A 20,185-nucleotide genomic window follows, 5' to 3' on the forward strand; every position below is an offset into this window, starting at 1 on the left:
GCTTCGTATCTATCTTGGCCACAATAATGCGTTCACTATGCTGTTTGTAGTAGCTTACCCGCATTCCTTTTTTTTATTCATTATTATACCTACTCCTGCATTACCCGTATTTGATTCTGTATTTATAACCCTGTATTCACCTGAACAAAAGTCTTGTTCCTCCTGCCATCGAACTTCACTAATTCCCACTATATCTAACTTTAACCTATCCATTTCCCTTTTTAAATTTTCTAACCTACTTGCCCGATTAAAAGATAGTTACAATAAAACTGATTATGGTGAGGTAAATGTACTAATAGATCTTGGATCATATGAAATGACCGATTTCCAAGTTGCAGACTCAAAACCCAGAAATCCACTACTGCACAGGATATGAAAATGTATAAATGTCAACATATATGAGGGCTTATTGTAATTGCTACGATGTATGATAAGCAATTACTTGTACTTTACTTTTCAAACGTACGTCTCAAAGATGATTTTGCACAAATAGATCTATATGTGATAGTATTTTCTTTGCTACATGTTGTCAGAGGTAAACCTTTGTCTTTGGACAGTTCGTAGTAAGAGTTTGAAGTGCGAGAATGGAGTACAAGCTATGTGTGTTGTGTTAGCATCGTGGTTGATGTTAATTTGGATTGTGAAGTGAAATGACTGAAAATTTATCTATTCAACACTAGAAAGTCCATCAGTGTTCACATTATTTAACAAAAAGAAGCCAAGTGTCCTCCAGACCAATATAAAAAAGTTACATTTCAGAATGGTCTATGAGCCTACAACTTGTAACATAGAAGAAGGATAGTAAAACATGAGTATTATGAAAACTGTTCATTCAGATTCTACGAGTGTCAAATATTGTGAAAATGTGAACAGCCACCCAAATTAAAACTTACTTCAAAATTAATAAATTTACTTAGGGGTACAAGAGGGTGGTGACGCTCGGCTCACTGGAAAGAATCGTACTTCCTGCTAGCCAATACTGCGAAATAATCATCCATTTCCTTACAGCCAAGGTAAATACAACCAGTTTGCACCATACCCCTGAGATATGTTCGCAATCCCTGGCGATGACCCTCAATATGATGGCTCCCTATTACTCACTGTCCGTGAACGAACCATCGCCTCTGTCCCACTTCTTACACCAAATTTCCAGTACATAGGCTACTAAAACGTGTCTTAACACTCGAATCGCAGCACAAGATATCATCCGAACACTACAGAAGAAACCAAACACTGTTCCTGCTCCCGACTGTGTTACCTATATGCACCTAGAATGACTACGTTCCTTCCTAGAAAACCTTGCCAAACTTATAGGGTGATTCTTTACAGAGGCTGCTGTACCGAACAGTGGAAAACCTCCCGTATTCTACTTATCGTTGAACCCAACAAACCTAACAGTGACTAATCCTCCTACAGACTCATCAGTCTACCTAAATATTCAGCATCTTTTTAGAATCCATCGTCTCCCAACACACATCTAAACCAGCGTCTTCCCCTCTCTGTCAACCAGTGTGCCTTCCGCTCTAACACTTCTACTGATGAGCTGCTACGGTTCCTTACCCACTTCCTATTCCACGAATTCAGCAATCGAAATTGCGCCGTCCTTGTGTCCCTTGACCTTGAGAAATTATTTGACCATGTATGGCACTGTGGACCCTTCCAACCCTCCAGTTGTATGTATATCCAATAAATTATGTATATTTTAATGTATATTTCTTTCCAGCGCTCATCCTGTGTAACCATGATCAACACTAATTCTATATATGCATTTACATGTATTCTCCATAAATCACGTTTCAGAGTGTACCAGTGTCATTTACCACTTTTCCTGCTCCAGTCGCGTATGGTTTGCGGTGAGAACGATCGCCTACCTATGGCCTCGAATCTCTAATTTTACCTTCATGATGTTTTAGCTAGGTGTATGTAGGAGGAAGCAATATAATTGTTGATTCTTCCAGGAAGTACACTCTATAAATTTTAGCATTAGACCATATCGTGATTCAGACCTCAACTCTTACCGTGACAGCCACTGGAGTAGACTTACCTTCTCCATGAAGTTTTCCCGCTTACTAAATGACATGTAACGAAACATGCTACTCTTCTTTAGATCTAATCTATTTCCTCTATTAATTGTACCTGGTGTAGATCCCAGATTCACGAACAATATTCGAGTATTGGTCGAGGATTCTTTCGATGAATCTCAGTGAGGCATGTGCCTTACTCGCGATAAATTTTATGTGGTCATTACACTTTAAATCACTCTGTCTGCATATTTCTAGAGACATTATGGAAGTAACCGCTTCCAGTGATAGTCATGCAATCAATTAATCACACAATAGAGCGTCCTTCTGTCTATGTGTACGCAATACACTACATTTGCTTGTATTGAGGGTCAACTGCCACTTCCTTTGCACCAAGCATCGATCGTCTGCAGTTCTTCCTGCATCTCTCTACAATTTTCTAGTCTTTCGACTTCTCTGTACACAATAGCATCTTCCGCAAAAAAACGTCGTGGACATTTCCGATATTATCTACTTGCCTATTTCTGTGTATTGTGAAAAGTAATGGTCTTATGACACTCCCTTGGGGCACACCCGAAGTTACTTTTATGTCTGAAGACTTCTCTCCATTCAGAATGACATGTTGCGTTCTCTTTGCTAGAAACTCTGAACGCCAATCAGACAATTAGTCTGATATTCCGTACGCTCGTATTTTGTTGATCAGAGAGCAGTGTGGAACTGTTTCAAACGCCTTACAGAAGTCAAGGAACATAACATCTACCTGTGTGGCTATATCTACTGGTTTCTGGGTCTCATGAACGAATAGAGCAAGCTGTGTTTCACACGATTTGGAGCCCATGTTGATTCCTAGAGAGAAAATTTTCAGTCTCCAGAAATATCATAATATGTGAGCATAAAAGATGTTGCAAAATTCTACAACAGGCTGAATTCAGAAATATAGGCCTACAGCTTTGTGCATCTGTTCGACGATCCTTCTTTAAAACGGGAATAATGGCCTGTTCTTTTTTCCAATCATTAGGAATGCTTCCCTCTTCTAGAGATCTTGAGAGGTGGCATGCCACTCTTTCATTTTAACAACACTCAATGAGATTAATGTTCATATTTTAGATAGTGATCTTGGTGTTCCCCAGTACTACATTTGGTATGTGTGTTTCATGACCAATTGGCAGAAAGTGGGTAGATGAAGCCATTTAAGAGAGACTGCTGTAAACTGAGCCTTTGTGCAAACATTGGAAAGGTCATTAAACTCTACCCATTGTCATGTTAAAAGCTGGGACGATATGGACAAAGTGGCCGTTGCTTGTGGTTAGTGGAGGCAAGGCTGTAACTCCCCTGATGCCAGGAAGTCGCCAGGTTCTTCTAGCAAGTGGCAAAAACATGTTTGATGGACACGACTGTGTGGGAAGCTTAACAGACTTCTTACAGAAATTGGAAATAGTTGACCGGGAAAGATAAGATCTCTCCTTCAATGAGGGGCTATGTTCCTGCCTTAGGTAGATATTTTTGCCAAAAACATTGCCATGCTCACCGTGATAACGACGTCTCCCTAGTCTAAAATCTCCTTTTTTCAGACAAGAGCGATTTGGAGTCGCTAATTGGCTCCTCCCCCCAGCACGGGAACCTCGTTGCTGTGTCTGGATTGACTAGGAGGCCAACAGAACAGTGAAGAGGGAAATTTAAGTAGTAGAGGACAGTTCGATTGGTTTCGTTTTTTTCTGATTAGGCTCCCTTACTGAAGTGGAAAGTGATTGTGATTCTTTGCCTTCTTCATCTTCTGGTCCTCTCCTGGTGGAGAACTTCACGCCTTTCCGTAGTGGGTGAGACTTGTCTGTGTCTTATGATGGACTAAGTGTCAATGGCAGTTTCCAACTGTACCGGCAATGGAAAAGCATATCATCTCAGACATATGGTGTGTAACGAGGGTGAACTTATTTGTCCTGCGCCGGCGATATGACGTTTGACAATTCACAATGCACCCTTGTGCCGGTGAGCCAAATTGGTTTGGCCAGATCGGTGAACTGGTGCGCCACACACTGAAATCTGCAGGGATTTCAAGGCTCTGATAGGGAAGTTTCCCACGTTCTGATAATCAGAACGCCAGACGGTGCAGTTTGCAGATTTTCCTGGACGCGTCAGAACACTACAGCTGCCGCTGAGCGCCGCTCCTCGCCAACAGCGCCCCGTTCTCTGCTGCCTCCTGAACCAAGGTGAAAAGGTAAAGTACTGCTGCATCGGCGTAGCGTATTTAAATGACATTTACGGGTCGCTGTTGTCAGGAGAACTGTAGTTCCCGGTATACTTGGCCGTAGTTGATTCCATTTCAATAGAATTGGGCCTCACAGTGGATTCATATAAACAAAGTCAAATTGCGTTGTAAAAGGATTAATTCAGGAGAGAATTTGTACAGCTTCCACCCCGATGTATGCTTTGCCAATAAAACATAATCCCGTTTCTGAGTTATGTTTGTCATTTTTCATGCAATATTTATCAGCTCATTGTAATTATAAAAAGATTAATAAAACTTGTCGCTATTTTCTAAACTTAAATACGCCACAATTCTTATTCATACTCCTTCAACTATTCACTGTTTTTATTTTATGATGGTACACCAGCAATTCAACGTCCAATCTTATTACATTAATTAATTTGGGTTCTGAAAGCGATCAAATGCTTAGGCAACGAAACTGCCACAAGTAAACTCACTAATTTCCTATATAGAAAGTTAAGGTGGTAGCACACGATCTGAAGGTTATTGACAAGATAACACTTTTCTTTATGTAAAGGTAATAACATTTAGCACCGCTCAGATATACACTCCTGGAAATGGAAAAAAGAACACATTGACACCGGTGTGTCAGACCCACCATACTTGCTCCGGACACTGCGAGAGGGCTGTACAAGCAATGATCACACGCACGGCACAGCGGACACACCAGGAACCGCGGTGTTGGCCGTCGAATGGCGCTAGCTGCGCAGCATTTGTGCACCGCCGCAGTCAGTGTCAGCCAGTTTGCCGTGGCATACGGAGCTCCATCGCAGTCTTTAACACTGGTAGCATGCCGCGACAGCGTGGACGTGAACCGTATGTGCAGTTGACGGACTTTGAGCGAGGGCGTATAGTGGGCATGCGGGAGGCCGGGTGGACGTACCGCCGAATTGCTCAACACGTGGGGCGTGAGGTCTCCACAGTACATCGATGTTGTCGCCAGTGGTCGGCGGAAGGTGCACGTGCCCGTCGACCTGGGACCGGACCGCAGCGACGCACGGATGCACGCCAAGACCGTAGGATCCTACGCAGTGCCGTAGGGGACCGCACCGCCACTTCCCAGCAAATTAGGGACACTGTTGCTCCTGGGGTATCGGCGAGGACCATTCGCAACCGTCTCCATGAAGCTGGGCTACGGTCCCGCACACCGTTAGGCCGTCTTCCGCTCACGCCCCAACATCGTGCAGCCCGCCTCCAGTGGTGTCGCGACAGGCGTGAATGGAGGGACGAATGGAGACGTGTCGTCTTCAGCGATGAGAGTCGCTTCTGCCTTGGTGCCAATGATGGTCGTATGCGTGTTTGGCGCCGTGCAGGTGAGCGCCACAATCAGGACTGCATACGACCGAGGCACACACGCCAACACCCGGCATCATGGTGTGGGGAGCGATCTCCTACACTGGCCGTACACCACTGGTGATCGTCGAGGGGACACTGAATAGTGCACGGTACATCCAAACCGTCATCGAACCCATGGTTCTACCATTCCTAGACCGGCAAGGGAACTTGCTGTCCCAACAGGACAATGCACGTCCGCATGTATCCCGTGCCACCCAACGTGCTCTAGAAGGTGTAAGTCAACTACCCTGGCCAGCAAGATCTCCGGATCTGTCCCCCATTGAGCATGTTTGGGACTGGATGAAGCGTCGTCTCACGCGGTCTGCACGTCCAGCACGAACGCTGGTCCAACTGAGGCGCCAGGTGGAAATGGCATGGCAAGCCGTTCCACAGGACTACATCCAGCATCTCTACGATCGTCTCCATGGGAGAATAGCAGCCTGCATTGCTGCGAAAGGTGGATATACACTGTACTAGTGCCGACATTGTGCATGCTCTGTTGCCTGTGTCTACGTGCCTGTGGTTCTGTCAGTGTGATCATGTGATGTATCTGACCCCAGGAATGTGTCAATAAAGTTTCCCCTTCCTGGGACAATGAATTCACGGTGTTCTTATTTCAATTTCCAGGAGTGTATATTTACGATTAAAGCAAGTGACGGCTTGCAACCTATGGCACACTGCTGGTAGAACAGGGGCAAGCTGTTTCGCAAATTCTCTGAAGATTCGAAGTGGTATCCTATCAAGTACAGTAGCCTTTCCTCTGTTGAGCGATTTGAGTTGCTTTTATGAAACTTAGTCGCTTATTTCGGTATCTGTCATTTTGTTGTTCATGCAGTAATTTAAAAAAGGAACTACTTATAATTTAAAGGAGGAACTACTTCCTCTGTGAAACAGTTTTGGATAAAGACGTTTAATATATCGGACGTTTCTCTGTGATGCTCTGGGCCATTATGGTTACAGAGCGTCTGGATAGTTGATTAGATCCCTTTAACGATTTAAATCCCTTCATTTTCCATCTCCCGAGAAGACTACTTCAAGGCGGTCGCGGTTCCTCCACTCTCGTACATTGTCTGCATTGCCAAAATGTCTAAAGCGTCTCTTGCTGTGCGCCTCATGGATGTCGATATCGCCTTTCTGACCCTGTACCCCGCCCTCTAGAAATCCCCAAGATTCCTTCCACCTCATCTCAAAATGTACCCAGTGGTTCCTTAAAATCAACCCTTTCACAAAAAGGGCATCTATAATCGTCCTATTAGAATAGTTACACCCTAAAATATCTGATACTACTTCTCTTCTGTAAGCCAACACAGTAATCGGATTTACAAAGTGTTAAAAAAAAAAAATGTCCACGGTAGACTAAAACTGCAAACCGCGCAAACATGGGAAATGCATCTCGCCAGCATACAACTTACCCAAAAAGCCTTAATACGACCAATCCTCTCTTACGCCAGTGTCTTCGCTCCACCAAAATTCTACCATTCTCTCAGGATCCTGAAACATCACGCATTCTGCCTAGCCTTCTCTATGTGGCTACCTTTCTCCACAAGCATGCAGTATGAGCTTATTAATTTCCTGTCTCCCCTCTGCCATATCGAACACTCAGATTTCCTACGCTTCCCGTAAAATTTACACAAGCCACCCGATCATTTCGTTCCTGATTATTAACTCTCATATTCTGCCACGTTCGTATCATTACATCCTTCCGATGTTGCACCTATACATTCCCCACATCCTACCCTGGCGATATGTAGTAACCTCTGCGTATTGACTGCTAAATCTATCCGGATATCTAAACACCCTTTAAGCTTTAACAGAATCCTCCATCCCTTCCCCCACTTTCCGCCCTCCGTTTCCAACGCTCAGGCTCCTCCTCCGCAGCTCATCCACGTCATGTCATTTCCACAATAATTTCCCTTCTTCCATCCGCACTACTGGATACTTCTAGCATCCCATTCCAGTAAAATGAAGTGCTTAATCGCTTAATTTTTTTATAAAGACTTCTGTCAAATTACTGCTTTAAAAGAGTACAACATTTTACTTTAAATGTTCAATATTCAACCGCTTATATTGAGTCATCTACTTCTATACAAATTATAAATAGAAGTCCCTGGCTCCCCCTGTACTTTATGACTGTATGTGAAGGCTAATCTCAGCAGCTATTGTAGGGTTCTGATAACGTTTTCATTAACAGATAGGGTGATTCATGAGGAAGGTTTGCGTATATAATTTGCTCCTATGTAGTGACTGGTGTGTAATATGTGCATTGTTATCTATTCGACTTTTAATTGGCGTTTGGGGTGACATCTAGTGGCACTGATGGGACCTATGAGCTGGTCAGCTACAGGGGATGCGTTTAATGGCAGTTAAGTAATCAGTCATAATAACTCATAAGACCAGTGGGGCTTGAGCAGAAACGGTGGTGAGCTGGGTGGTCTACCAGTACAGAGTGTGTATGGAAACTGGAAGGTCGCAGGGTTGCATCCTTTTCGGATCACTGATAGTGTAGTCCTTTTCACTTAATAGTCACCCCTCAATGTCACGAAAATTCGCGAGAAACGACACATGGTTCGGATTCCACGTTAAACAGTAGGTTTCTTTTCCCAAGTTGGTAATTGTGATAGGTCAGGGACACACTAGTGATTCAAATAGCATCCAGTTGAAAGACATGCACTAGACCATTCAGACACACAAAACTACTATTACCAGATTTAGTATTTCGAAGGAAGAACAGTCTTGAATGCAGGGGAAACAAGGCTTTTGTTGACACATTTCGTAATTCTGGGTCATTATCAGAAAATTTTGGTATATAAAAACATATTTCTGTTGATTCGCTAGACTGGCGAAATGCGTCAATAAAAGCATTGTTTCTCCTGCATTCAACACTGTTTTGCTGTCGGAATACTGTCTGTTGTTGCTACACCTGTTAGGTGTTGAAATCTAGCATATACTTTAGTATTTTGGTCACTGTGCTATTGTACATGTTTATGTGGAAATTAACTCGCTCTTTCTTTTACACTGAAGATGTATTTTCTCGATAGTGTGACATCACATTAATTGATTTGTGTCTTACAGCTTGTTTTCATGTATTAAACTCAACTATATCCTGGTTACTAGGTGTAAATAATGCACTTTTTGCACTGCCGGCATGTTTTGCATACATTTCAGAATATTGTAATATCTTAACTGTGGGAAAAAATTAATTTACGACCATGTTGTGTTTTCTACAGTAGAGCCATCTACTGGTAACAGCTATAACTACTCACCCATGGTACAACCAATGAACTCAGGACGATTGTAGCAGTGAGACAGCTATTTGTGTGGTACAATGCAAAACACAGTTGACAAATTTTACGACTTATCCGATATTTCACTACATTTCCCTGCAAAGCAAAACACTTGGGGAGGGGATGCTTCTTGTAAAGTGCATGAGTACAGAGGGAGCAGGAGCAATCTCCCCTCCCCTCCCCTCCCTTCCCTTCACATGTGCTTTCTGGAATGACCTTCGAGATTAGGAAGTGCTTGTGCTTCTCCAGAGATATACAACATGCACAACTGTCTCTGCTATAATATGATAACGGAAAATAAAGTACTGATATTGATGTCACCACCTTCTGGACTCGTTTTTTCCTTGTCACCCTACTAACGTTACAAGTGTAACACACAATACTTTACCTTTCCATTTGGGATCTGAACTAAGGGGGAGGGAGATGACAGTCTCATGCAAAGGAAACACATGGAGAAAAGTCAGACTACATTAAGAACTGTTGTTGTTGTTGTTGTTGTTGTTGTTTTCAGCGGTATTTGATACAGTTTCCACACTGGTCCCTCCAGTGTAAATCATCTCTGTGTAAATCCGTTTGAATGTGCCAACCCTATTTGAGCCTTGGTCTCCCCAACAACTATAACCCACACACTTGACTCCACACTGAAATGACGATTCCTTGATGACTCAAAATGTGTTCCAGAGACCAGTCCCTTCTTTTAGTGAAGTTGTACCCTAAATATTTCCTAAATTATATTCACAACCTCGTCATTCGTTATTCCATCTACCCACCTAGTAATTAACATTTTTCCATAGTAACACATATCAAAAGCTTCTAATCCTCTCTTGCCTGAACCGTTTTTCACCTAAGTTTCGCTTCCGTACAAGGCCACACTACAGATAAATACCTGTAGAGAAGATTCCCTAATAAATTTGTATTCGATGTTAAAAAATTTCTCTCCTTCAGAAACGATTTTCCTGCTATTGTCAGTCTGCACTTTGTGTCCTCTCTACTCGTGTCATCATCTTCTATTTTGCTACTCAAATGGCAGAACTTGTCTACTACTTTTGGTATCTCACTTCCTAATCTAATTCCCTCAGGATCATGTAAGATTACGTGTATTAAGGCTATCTAATCGGCCGCTCAGTATTCGTAAGAGGCGAATTTGCTTTTACGTCTGAGCGCTGGTGGACAACCCCAGGGCCGTCAAAGAGCTGCAGCCGGTCCAGAGGCAGCGACGATTGCTGGCGAGCCCAGCGGTGGTCACAAATCCTTCACCATAAATGGGGAAAATCCCGCTTGAATGATGCATCGATCGCTTAGGAGGCCCTTGAGACAAACTACCATGCCTTCTTACAGCTCTTTGAGAGCCTATAATAATTCACAGTCAGATATTAATGCAAACTTGAGTACATATGTGATCGCAGAAAAATGAGACACATCCAATGGCATAACTGTGTTTGAATATCTTTAAATTGACAGAAGTTAATATTTCACAGAGAAATATTTACACGATGAATCTCTGAATTAAGGAAATTTAATAGCTTCATGCGATTTCAACAAACGGTATCTCAGATGAAAGCAATGCACTTTAGCTGTCGCCTCTGAAAGGTACGTATATCTATTTTATTCGTTGATTGATTCGGTCTTTTACATCTTTTTTATTACACAAATTTGTCAGATCATTGTATTCTCCACATTTACACAGCTAATGTATATAGCATAAATACCTCACATATTATCTTACTCGTATAGTTATTTAATAAACAGTTTACTATTTTTCCAGTAACTTTGTTGAAATTTTGATTGCAAGTGCTACTACAAAATGGTGCAAGTGGCTCTGAGCACTATGGGACTTAACATCTGAGGTCATCAGTCCCCTAGAACTTAGAACTACTTAAACCTAACTAACCTAAGGACATCACACATATCCATGGTCGAGGCAGGATTCGAACGTGCGACCGTAGCGGTCGCGCGGTTCCAGACTGAAGCGCCTAATACCGCTCGGCCACTCAGGTCGGCGCAAGTGCTACTAAAAAGCTGTGCTAAGTTAAAAGTGATCAGTCACATGTGTTAGCAGACACCACAATTGGAAAAAGAACCAAACGACGCTTCTGTTAGGAAGGCATAAATAATTGTTTAAATAGTATTTAAGAGCAATCTGTTGTCATTAATCGTAAGCACACTTGTACGATGATGCTGGCTTATTTATTTGAACTATTACTTATATTTATTGTAAATGACCTGAGTGTAACTGAATGTTTATGACATTCATTTATTTAAATATTGTTGTAATGCATTGGTTTAGACAGGTGAGTGGTCTGCTTGAATCAAATCGGAGTGGGTAAGGAGGTTCATCATTACATTGAATCAAATCATGTCTGTAGAGCTTAACGACAGCATAGTTTTGGTGGGTACAGACTTCAGTCAGTGGAAAAGCAGAGACAGACTGGGAATTTTCAAGTGACGTGCTCAAGGGAGCGATTCTAGAGACTTTGTGGCGAGTCCTGGATGAAGGCAGACCTATCAGGATTACTCAAATAAGTTTCGGGAATGCAGCCGCATAAATTCTGTTTCTTCTAATATTTCGGCTGTATACCTTTCAGCCATCTCTCTGAAGATGGCTGAAAGGTATACAGCCGAAATATTAGAAGAAGAAGCAGAATTTATGCGGCTGCATTCCCGAAACTTATTGGAGCAGTCTTTGCGCCGCGAAAACCTGAAGATTCACTATCAGGATTATTTTGCGTGATTCAGTCATATAGGTGATTGTTTCTGGGTGGGGAACAGCCACTACGATATTTTAACTTTTGAAGGGACTTCATATTTCGAGAGGCCTGAATGTGTTCCAAAGCAGGACTAACTTTTCCCTCTTGATTTACAGACCTGAGAATAGACAGGGTATAACTTACTACTCTTCACATCACATGTGTTAATTTGTGAATCATCAAGTTGAACTCTGAACTATTTTAAGCTGGTGAATCTTTCGTGTATTGTGATCACGAAATGGACTTAGTTTTCGCGAGACTTTGATGAGTACTTAGTTTGGGGAGTTTTCTACCATTCTTGTAATGATCTCAACGCAACTTTACTGCATTTAATAAGGGTGGTTTCTGTCTGTTTTAATTGATTCGCATAGGACCACTTGCCATTTATTTGAAATGTCTTTTCTTGAATAAACATTAGTCAAAATAATTATCTGCCGTCTACATCAAGTGCAGACGTTAGAATAGAACCAATTTTATTAAATTATTCATTTACCTTTCATTTTGCATTTCTGTATATCTTATTAACTCGCTGTTCTTGTAAACGCATAGGCTGTTTGTGTACAGAATCAAAGTTACAGGTTATTATTTGCAGTGAATTGGCTGTGGGGCATGAAAGACGTGCACAGCTACTCACTATGACTACACCAGGGTATTCTTTTTAAACAGAGCAGTGTGTAGCCAAAGTATCTAAGGTACAAGAAATGTCAGGCGTAGTAGCAACTGGTTTGCTCGTATTGGATGCTGTTAGGAAGAGCTACAACACTCGCGCATTGACCTTTAGGTATCGTCGCAATCGCCTCTTTTTACCATGACAAAATTCAGTTACCCTTTTTTTTACTGTCGTTTATTTCATCTTATTACATCTTCTCAAATTGCTACACCATACGTTCAAATACTCTTACAAATACCCCACACTCTCTAATAAAATTGCAGTGTGTACCCTCTCTGTGTATCTCAGATCCCTCCACAGCTTGTTGAATGTACATTCTGAATAACATGGCGGGGGGGGGGGGGGGGGGGCAGGCGCGACGGCTGTTACAACGCTCCCTTCCTCCCCCCCCTCACCCCCGGACGGGAAAAGTGGCCACGACGGGAAAAGTGGCCACGACGGGAAAAGTGGCCACGACGGGAAAAGTGGCCACGACGGGAAAAGTGGCCACGACGGGAAAAGTGGCCACGACGGGAAAAGTGGCCACGACGGGAAAAGTGGCCACGACGGGAAAAGTGGCCACGACGGGAAAAGTGGCCACGACGGGAAAAGTGGCCACGACGGGAAAAGTGGCCACGACGGGAAAAGTGGCCACGACGGGAAAAGTGGCCACGACGGGAAAAGTGGCCACGACGGGAAAAGTGGCCACGACGGGAAAAGTGGCCACGACGGGAAAAGTGGCCACGACGGGAAAAGTGGCCACGACGGGAAAAGTGGCCACGACGGGAAAAGTGGCCACGACGGGAAAAGTGGCCACGACGGGAAAAGTGGCCACGACGGGAAAAGTGGCCACGACGGGAAAAGTGGCCACGACGGGAAAAGTGGCCACGACGGGAAAAGTGGCCACGACGGGAAAAGTGGCCACGACGGGAAAAGTGGCCACGACGGGAAAAGTGGCCACGACGGGAAAAGTGGCCACGACGGGAAAAGTGGCCACGACGGGAAAAGTGGCCACGACGGGAAAAGTGGCCACGACGGGAAAAGTGGCCACGACGGGAAAAGTGGCCACGACGGGAAAAGTGGCCACGACGGGAAAAGTGGCCACGACGGGAAAAGTGGCCACGACGGGAAAAGTGGCCACGACGGGAAAAGTGGCCACGACGGGAAAAGTGGCCACGACGGGAAAAGTGGCCACGACGGGAAAAGTGGCCACGACGGGAAAAGTGGCCACGACGGGAAAAGTGGCCACGACGGGAAAAGTGGCCACGACGGGAAAAGTGGCCACGACGGGAAAAGTGGCCACGACGGGAAAAGTGGCCACGACGGGAAAAGTGGCCACGACGGGAAAAGTGGCCACGACGGGAAAAGTGGCCACGACGGGAAAAGTGGCCACGACGGGAAAAGTGGCCACGACGGGAAAAGTGGCCACGACGGGAAAAGTGGCCACGACGGGAAAAGTGGCCACGACGGGAAAAGTGGCCACGACGGGAAAAGTGGCCACGACGGGAAAAGTGGCCACGACGGGAAAAGTGGCCACGACGGGAAAAGTGGCCACGACGGGAAAAGTGGCCACGACGGGAAAAGTGGCCACGACGGGAAAAGTGGCCACGACGGGAAAAGTGGCCACGACGGGAAAAGTGGCCACGACGGGAAAAGTGGCCACGACGGGAAAAGTGGCCACGACGGGAAAAGTGGCCACGACGGGAAAAGTGGCCACGACGGGAAAAGTGGCCACGACGGGAAAAGTGGCCACGACGGGAAAAGTGGCCACGACGGGAAAAGTGGCCACGACGGGAAAAGTGGCCACGACGGGAAAAGTGGCCACGACGGGAAAAGTGGCCACGACGGGAAAAGTGGCCACGACGGGAAAAGTGGCCACGACGGGAAAAGTGGCCACGACGGGAAAAGTGGCCACGACGGGAAAAGTGGCCACGACGGGAAAAGTGGCCACGACGGGAAAAGTGGCCACGACGGGAAAAGTGGCCACGACGGGAAAAGTGGCCACGACGGGAAAAGTGGCCACGACGGGAAAAGTGGCCACGACGGGAAAAGTGGCCACGACGGGAAAAGTGGCCACGACGGGAAAAGTGGCCACGACGGGAAAAGTGGCCACGACGGGAAAAGTGGCCACGACGGGAAAAGTGGCCACGACGGGAAAAGTGGCCACGACGGGAAAAGTGGCCACGACGGGAAAAGTGGCCACGACGGGAAAAGTGGCCACGACGGGAAAAGTGGCCACGACGGGAAAAGTGGCCACGACGGGAAAAGTGGCCACGACGGGAAAAGTGGCCACGACGGGAAAAGTGGCCACGACGGGAAAAGTGGCCACGACGGGAAAAGTGGCCACGACGGGAAAAGTGGCCACGACGGGAAAAGTGGCCACGACGGGAAAAGTGGCCACGACGGGAAAAGTGGCCACGACGGGAAAAGTGGCCACGACGGGAAAAGTGGCCACGACGGGAAAAGTGGCCACGACGGGAAAAGTGGCCACGACGGGAAAAGTGGCCACGACGGGAAAAGTGGCCACGACGGGAAAAGTGGCCACGACGGGAAAAGTGGCCACGACGGGAAAAGTGGCCACGACGGGAAAAGTGGCCACGACGGGAAAAGTGGCCACGACGGGAAAAGTGGCCACGACGGGAAAAGTGGCCACGACGGGAAAAGTGGCCACGACGGGAAAAGTGGCCACGACGGGAAAAGTGGCCACGACGGGAAAAGTGGCCACGACGGGAAAAGTGGCCACGACGGGAAAAGTGGCCACGACGGGAAAAGTGGCCACGACGGGAAAAGTGGCCACGACGGGAAAAGTGGCCACGACGGGAAAAGTGGCCACGACGGGAAAAGTGGCCACGACGGGAAAAGTGGCCACGACGGGAAAAGTGGCCACGACGGGAAAAGTGGCCACGACGGGAAAAGTGGCCACGACGGGAAAAGTGGCCACGACGGGAAAAGTGGCCACGACGGGAAAAGTGGCCACGACGGGAAAAGTGGCCACGACGGGAAAAGTGGCCACGACGGGAAAAGTGGCCACGACGGGAAAAGTGGCCACGACGGGAAAAGTGGCCACGACGGGAAAAGTGGCCACGACGGGAAAAGTGGCCACGACGGGAAAAGTGGCCACGACGGGAAAAGTGGCCACGACGGGAAAAGTGGCCACGACGGGAAAAGTGGCCACGACGGGAAAAGTGGCCACGACGGGAAAAGTGGCCACGACGGGAAAAGTGGCCACGACGGGAAAAGTGGCCACGACGGGAAAAGTGGCCACGACGGGAAAAGTGGCCACGACGGGAAAAGTGGCCACGACGGGAAAAGTGGCCACGACGGGAAAAGTGGCCACGACGGGAAAAGTGGCCACGACGGGAAAAGTGGCCACGACGGGAAAAGTGGCCACGACGGGAAAAGTGGCCACGACGGGAAAAGTGGCCACGACGGGAAAAGTGGCCACGACGGGAAAAGTGGCCACGACGGGAAAAGTGGCCACGACGGGAAAAGTGGCCACGACGGGAAAAGTGGCCACGACGGGAAAAGTGGCCACGACGGGAAAAGTGGCCACGACGGGAAAAGTGGCCACGACGGGAAAAGTGGCCACGACGGGAAAAGTGGCCACGACGGGAAAAGTGGCCACGACGGGAAAAGTGGCCACGACGGGAAAAGTGGCCACGACGGGAAAAGTGGCCACGACGGGAAAAGTGGCCACGACGGGAAAAGTGGCCACGACGGGAAAAGTGGCCACGACGGGAAAAGTGGCCACGACGGGAAAAGTGGCCACGACGGGAAAAGTGGCCACGACGGGAAAAGTGGCCACGACGGGAAAAGTGGCCACGACGGGAAAAGTGGCCACGACGGGAAAAGTGGCCACGACGGGAAAAGTGGCCACGACGGGAAAAGTGGCCACGACGGGAAAAGTGGCCACGACGGGAAAAGTGGCCACGACGGGAAAAGTGGCCACGACGGGAAAAGTGGCCACGACGGGAAAAGTGGCCACGACGGGAAAAGTGGCCACGACGGGAAAAGTGGCCACGACGGGAAAAGTGGCCACGACGGGAAAAGTGGCCACGACGGGAAAAGTGGCCACGACGGGAAAAGTGGCCACGACGGGAAAAGTGGCCACGACGGGAAAAGTGGCCACGACGGGAAAAGTGGCCACGACGGGAAAAGTGGCCACGACGGGAAAAGTGGCCACGACGGGAAAAGTGGCCACGACGGGAAAAGTGGCCACGACGGGAAAAGTGGCCACGACGGGAAAAGTGGCCACGACGGGAAAAGTGGCCACGACGGGAAAAGTGGCCACGACGGGAAAAGTGGCCACGACGGGAAAAGTGGCCACGACGGGAAAAGTGGCCACGACGGGAAAAGTGGCCACGACGGGAAAAGTGGCCACGACGGGAAAAGTGGCCACGACGGGAAAAGTGGCCACGACGGGAAAAGTGGCCACGACGGGAAAAGTGGCCACGACGGGAAAAGTGGCCACGACGGGAAAAGTGGCCACGACGGGAAAAGTGGCCACGACGGGAAAAGTGGCCACGACGGGAAAAGTGGCCACGACGGGAAAAGTGGCCACGACGGGAAAAGTGGCCACGACGGGAAAAGTGGCCACGACGGGAAAAGTGGCCACGACGGGAAAAGTGGCCACGACGGGAAAAGTGGCCACGACGGGAAAAGTGGCCACGACGGGAAAAGTGGCCACGACGGGAAAAGTGGCCACGACGGGAAAAGTGGCCACGACGGGAAAAGTGGCCACGACGGGAAAAGTGGCCACGACGGGAAAAGTGGCCACGACGGGAAAAGTGGCCACGACGGGAAAAGTGGCCACGACGGGAAAAGTGGCCACGACGGGAAAAGTGGCCACGACGGGAAAAGTGGCCATTGCTTAGTTTTTGCCCTGAACAGCACTGATTCCTGCCAAGAAGTCGTTAGACTAGTTCTAATATACGTTACTATTGTCAGTGAGTGACAGAAGCAACTTGTTTCATTGTTAGTAAAACTTTTGTTTGGGTCATCTGATGTAAGGTAAATGATTTTTTGTATTTTTTTACCTCACTTGCATGGAGAGTAATAATTTTTTACAATATTAATGTTTGAACGAAGTTGCTTCCAAATGTAGTTTGTTGTTTAATTCAGTTTGATACTCTCCTTTGTGGATCACTAATGCCGACATCGCGTCCGATCGGTAAATCTTGCTCCACAACTCGCAGTGGAAAGTGGCCCATGTTTTCACCCCAATAAGGTCTATTGAAAACCACGCTTAAGACAGATATAACTCACTTGTAAACCCTATTATGCTGAAAGCTATCACATTATACCCCTATGTGACAATGTGGAAGGAATTGAGTATTATTTATAACCGTCTCTTATTTAGGCCCGATACAGAAATCGGGAATCTGTCTACTGCAGTCGCTTTGTATTACTTCAGATACGGGTTGGGGGGGGGGGGGGGGGGTGAGAATGACTAGAAAATATGTGAAGTAATCAGAAAAATGGACATGATGTCCTTGTGCGATAACGCTGGTATACGCACGGAAAATTTATTACTATGTAAGCCTTCAGAAAAGTGCATGTTATTCCAGTATATTTTGTGCCATACCTCGTAGTTCGTAGATTCAAAATGTGTAAGTAGTAAGCTATCAACAACCATGGTTTGGCGAAAACTTAATTGCTCTTTGAGCACATACATACAATACATACATACCCCTTTCCTATGCAGTCCGAGGTGACGGTCTAGTGTCAGTACTTGCCCTTAAGCACAAAGATTTGATGACCACTGATTTGGCACATTCTATTACGTAGCCTGTGTGACGAGACTTGTGTATATCTCGCATTTCATTAGTTATTTTATTGTAATATTCCTAGTATTTTAGGTCAGTAAATACCTCAGTAACATATGTAGCAGCTATTGAAATGCTGAACCATCACTAACGAAAATGACCTCAGCTGTTAATTTTAATGATTGTAAATGCTAGCTGCTTTTCTTCAGATTATGTTGGCCGTATTATTGAAGGAGGGTTTCAAAATTTCCCCTTCAATTGTCCGTAATAAGAGATCAGCGAGAAGTGTCAGTTGAAAGGGGCACTTCAGAATAATGCTCAGAAAAGCTAGATGTGGAATTTTGTGTTAAGTGCAATAATGCCACGCATTTTACACTTATGTAAAAATTAAGAAACCTCAATTTTTCCCTTTCCTACATCGTCAGAAACAGTTCTGTTGCTCTGAAAAATAATCCTCTATCAAAGTGTAGTATTGTGGATCTGTCTATATTACTGTTGTATCCTACCTGCCGGTTATTACTAGCGCCAAGAAACAAAAACGCAGCGTTAATAGGTATGTTGGCTCTCGTATTGTCCCCGTTCTTTCCACTGTAAACGCTTTTCGCAGATGCAAGAGAGTGGTAGTGAACACCAGCGAATAATCTGCTACATGTATTCTCTGGCGTTCGCTTCCATTCACTCTAGTGTCAACCGTGCTTTAGAGAAACGTATGAATGGTCAGGGACCCGTCCTATCAATCTTTGTCTACCCTGATACTTCTATTCTGGATGGAAAATCCAACTCAACGTCTCCGTGGGTAACGGCAATCCCACCCATAGCCCAATACCTGCAGACATCTCTTGACATTTTTATGGGACAGTTTTTCCGAAACTGCTCTGTAACCTGATAACTAACCCATTATTCACATTACACTACCAAATAAATTGAAATTAGAACTTAAGTATAAACGTATCAAAGTAACTAAGAGCAATACATTAGATTTCTGTAATTTAATTTTTCTGTGAGTTAAGCGCATTGGATGCCTGAGAATGCTAGTGCTATAGAGGCAGAATAGCAAACAGGCCGTAAAACTTCTTTTCATAAAGGATAGAACAGCTGGCAGGTACGCACTGGGTCACAGTCGCTCTTTGGGATGTTCATGGTACCCCAGAGCGTGCCACAGCAGGATGCAGTGTGTCAAACTTATCGTTCCGAGACAGCGGCGAGAGAGAGAGAGAGAGAGAGAGAGAGAGAGAGAGAGAGAGAGAGAGATCTGCTGGACTAAGGTGGTCAGCAAGACCAGGATGTCTTAGCGAATTTATCTTTTTTGACAGGGATGAAAACTCACGAGTGCCTACGTGCAGCTACTATCATTTAGTGGGAGAGAATTTCTGCTTTCTGTCCCATTCTAAAACAAACGTATTACTGTTTACTCACAGTAGATTCGTTAATTTTTGTGACTAACAACTCTGAAAGCTCACAGTGATTGGCTAGCGGGGAATCTGGTACTGGCAGAACCAGCAAAAGTTTTGGAAAGAGCAGATATGAAAGTGTCATCTTTGAGCTCCAGATAGCTAACATTCGCTTTATCTGCACTTCCAGCAGACGACACTAAACGATCTCAGAATTTATCACAGATACTGGCACCAAACTAACTTAACTACCACTCCAGCAATTGTCTGCATCTGACTGAGTAATGCTGGTAGGCATGTGCCGGATTTGTGTATATGACTAAGAGGAAATCTGAATTAATGCACGTACTCAGTGAACTGAACATGTGCTTAAGTAAGTGTTCAAGTCCTATGTACTGTCCTGAGTCTTTCCTTTAACCTGTGATTTACTTTAGCAATCAGTGAGTTTACCTACATATAGGAAACTGTACGATATTGGCATTTCCTTTCCCGTTTCTTCCCTCTATGCCAAGGTATTGCAGGGAATTATCGTGTGTTCGACACTAAAGCATTGCGCACTTTTAGTATTTTTATTACATATTCAGTGTGTAGAGTGAAGTTCACATGTTTGAGCAATAAACAGGACTATACACAGTATCCATATTTCTTATTTCACATTATCTTATGGTGAGCACTCTTCACTGTATATGGCACCAGGTTCTTATCACAGGGGCCTGGTTAAAGCTCA

At 46.1% G+C, this 20,185-nt stretch overlaps 1 protein-coding gene across 1 annotated transcript; it reads left to right on the forward strand.

Annotated features, from left to right (window-relative positions):
* Nucleotides 1–275: 275 nt before the first annotated feature.
* LOC126234988 (collagen alpha-1(III) chain-like) lies at nt 276–19,424 on the forward strand. Its single transcript, XM_049943725.1, has 3 exons — nt 276–283; nt 12,753–17,161; nt 19,381–19,424. Exons 1-3 carry the CDS (start codon nt 276–278, stop codon nt 19,422–19,424), a joined length of 4,461 nt encoding a protein of 1,486 aa, XP_049799682.1.
* Nucleotides 19,425–20,185: the final 761 nt, after the last annotated feature.

This window comes from Schistocerca nitens, chromosome 2, assembly GCF_023898315.1.
Source record: "Schistocerca nitens isolate TAMUIC-IGC-003100 chromosome 2, iqSchNite1.1, whole genome shotgun sequence".
NCBI lineage: Eukaryota > Metazoa > Arthropoda > Insecta > Orthoptera > Acrididae > Schistocerca > Schistocerca nitens.

What these genes read in the sequence shown, in the direction of transcription:
- LOC126234988 (XM_049943725.1), top strand. An exon ending in AAGTGGCCACGACGGGAAAA is followed by an intron (nt 17,162 to 19,380) that starts GTGGCCATTGCT and finishes CTTTTTTGACAG; the next exon opens with GGATGAAAACTCACGAGTGC.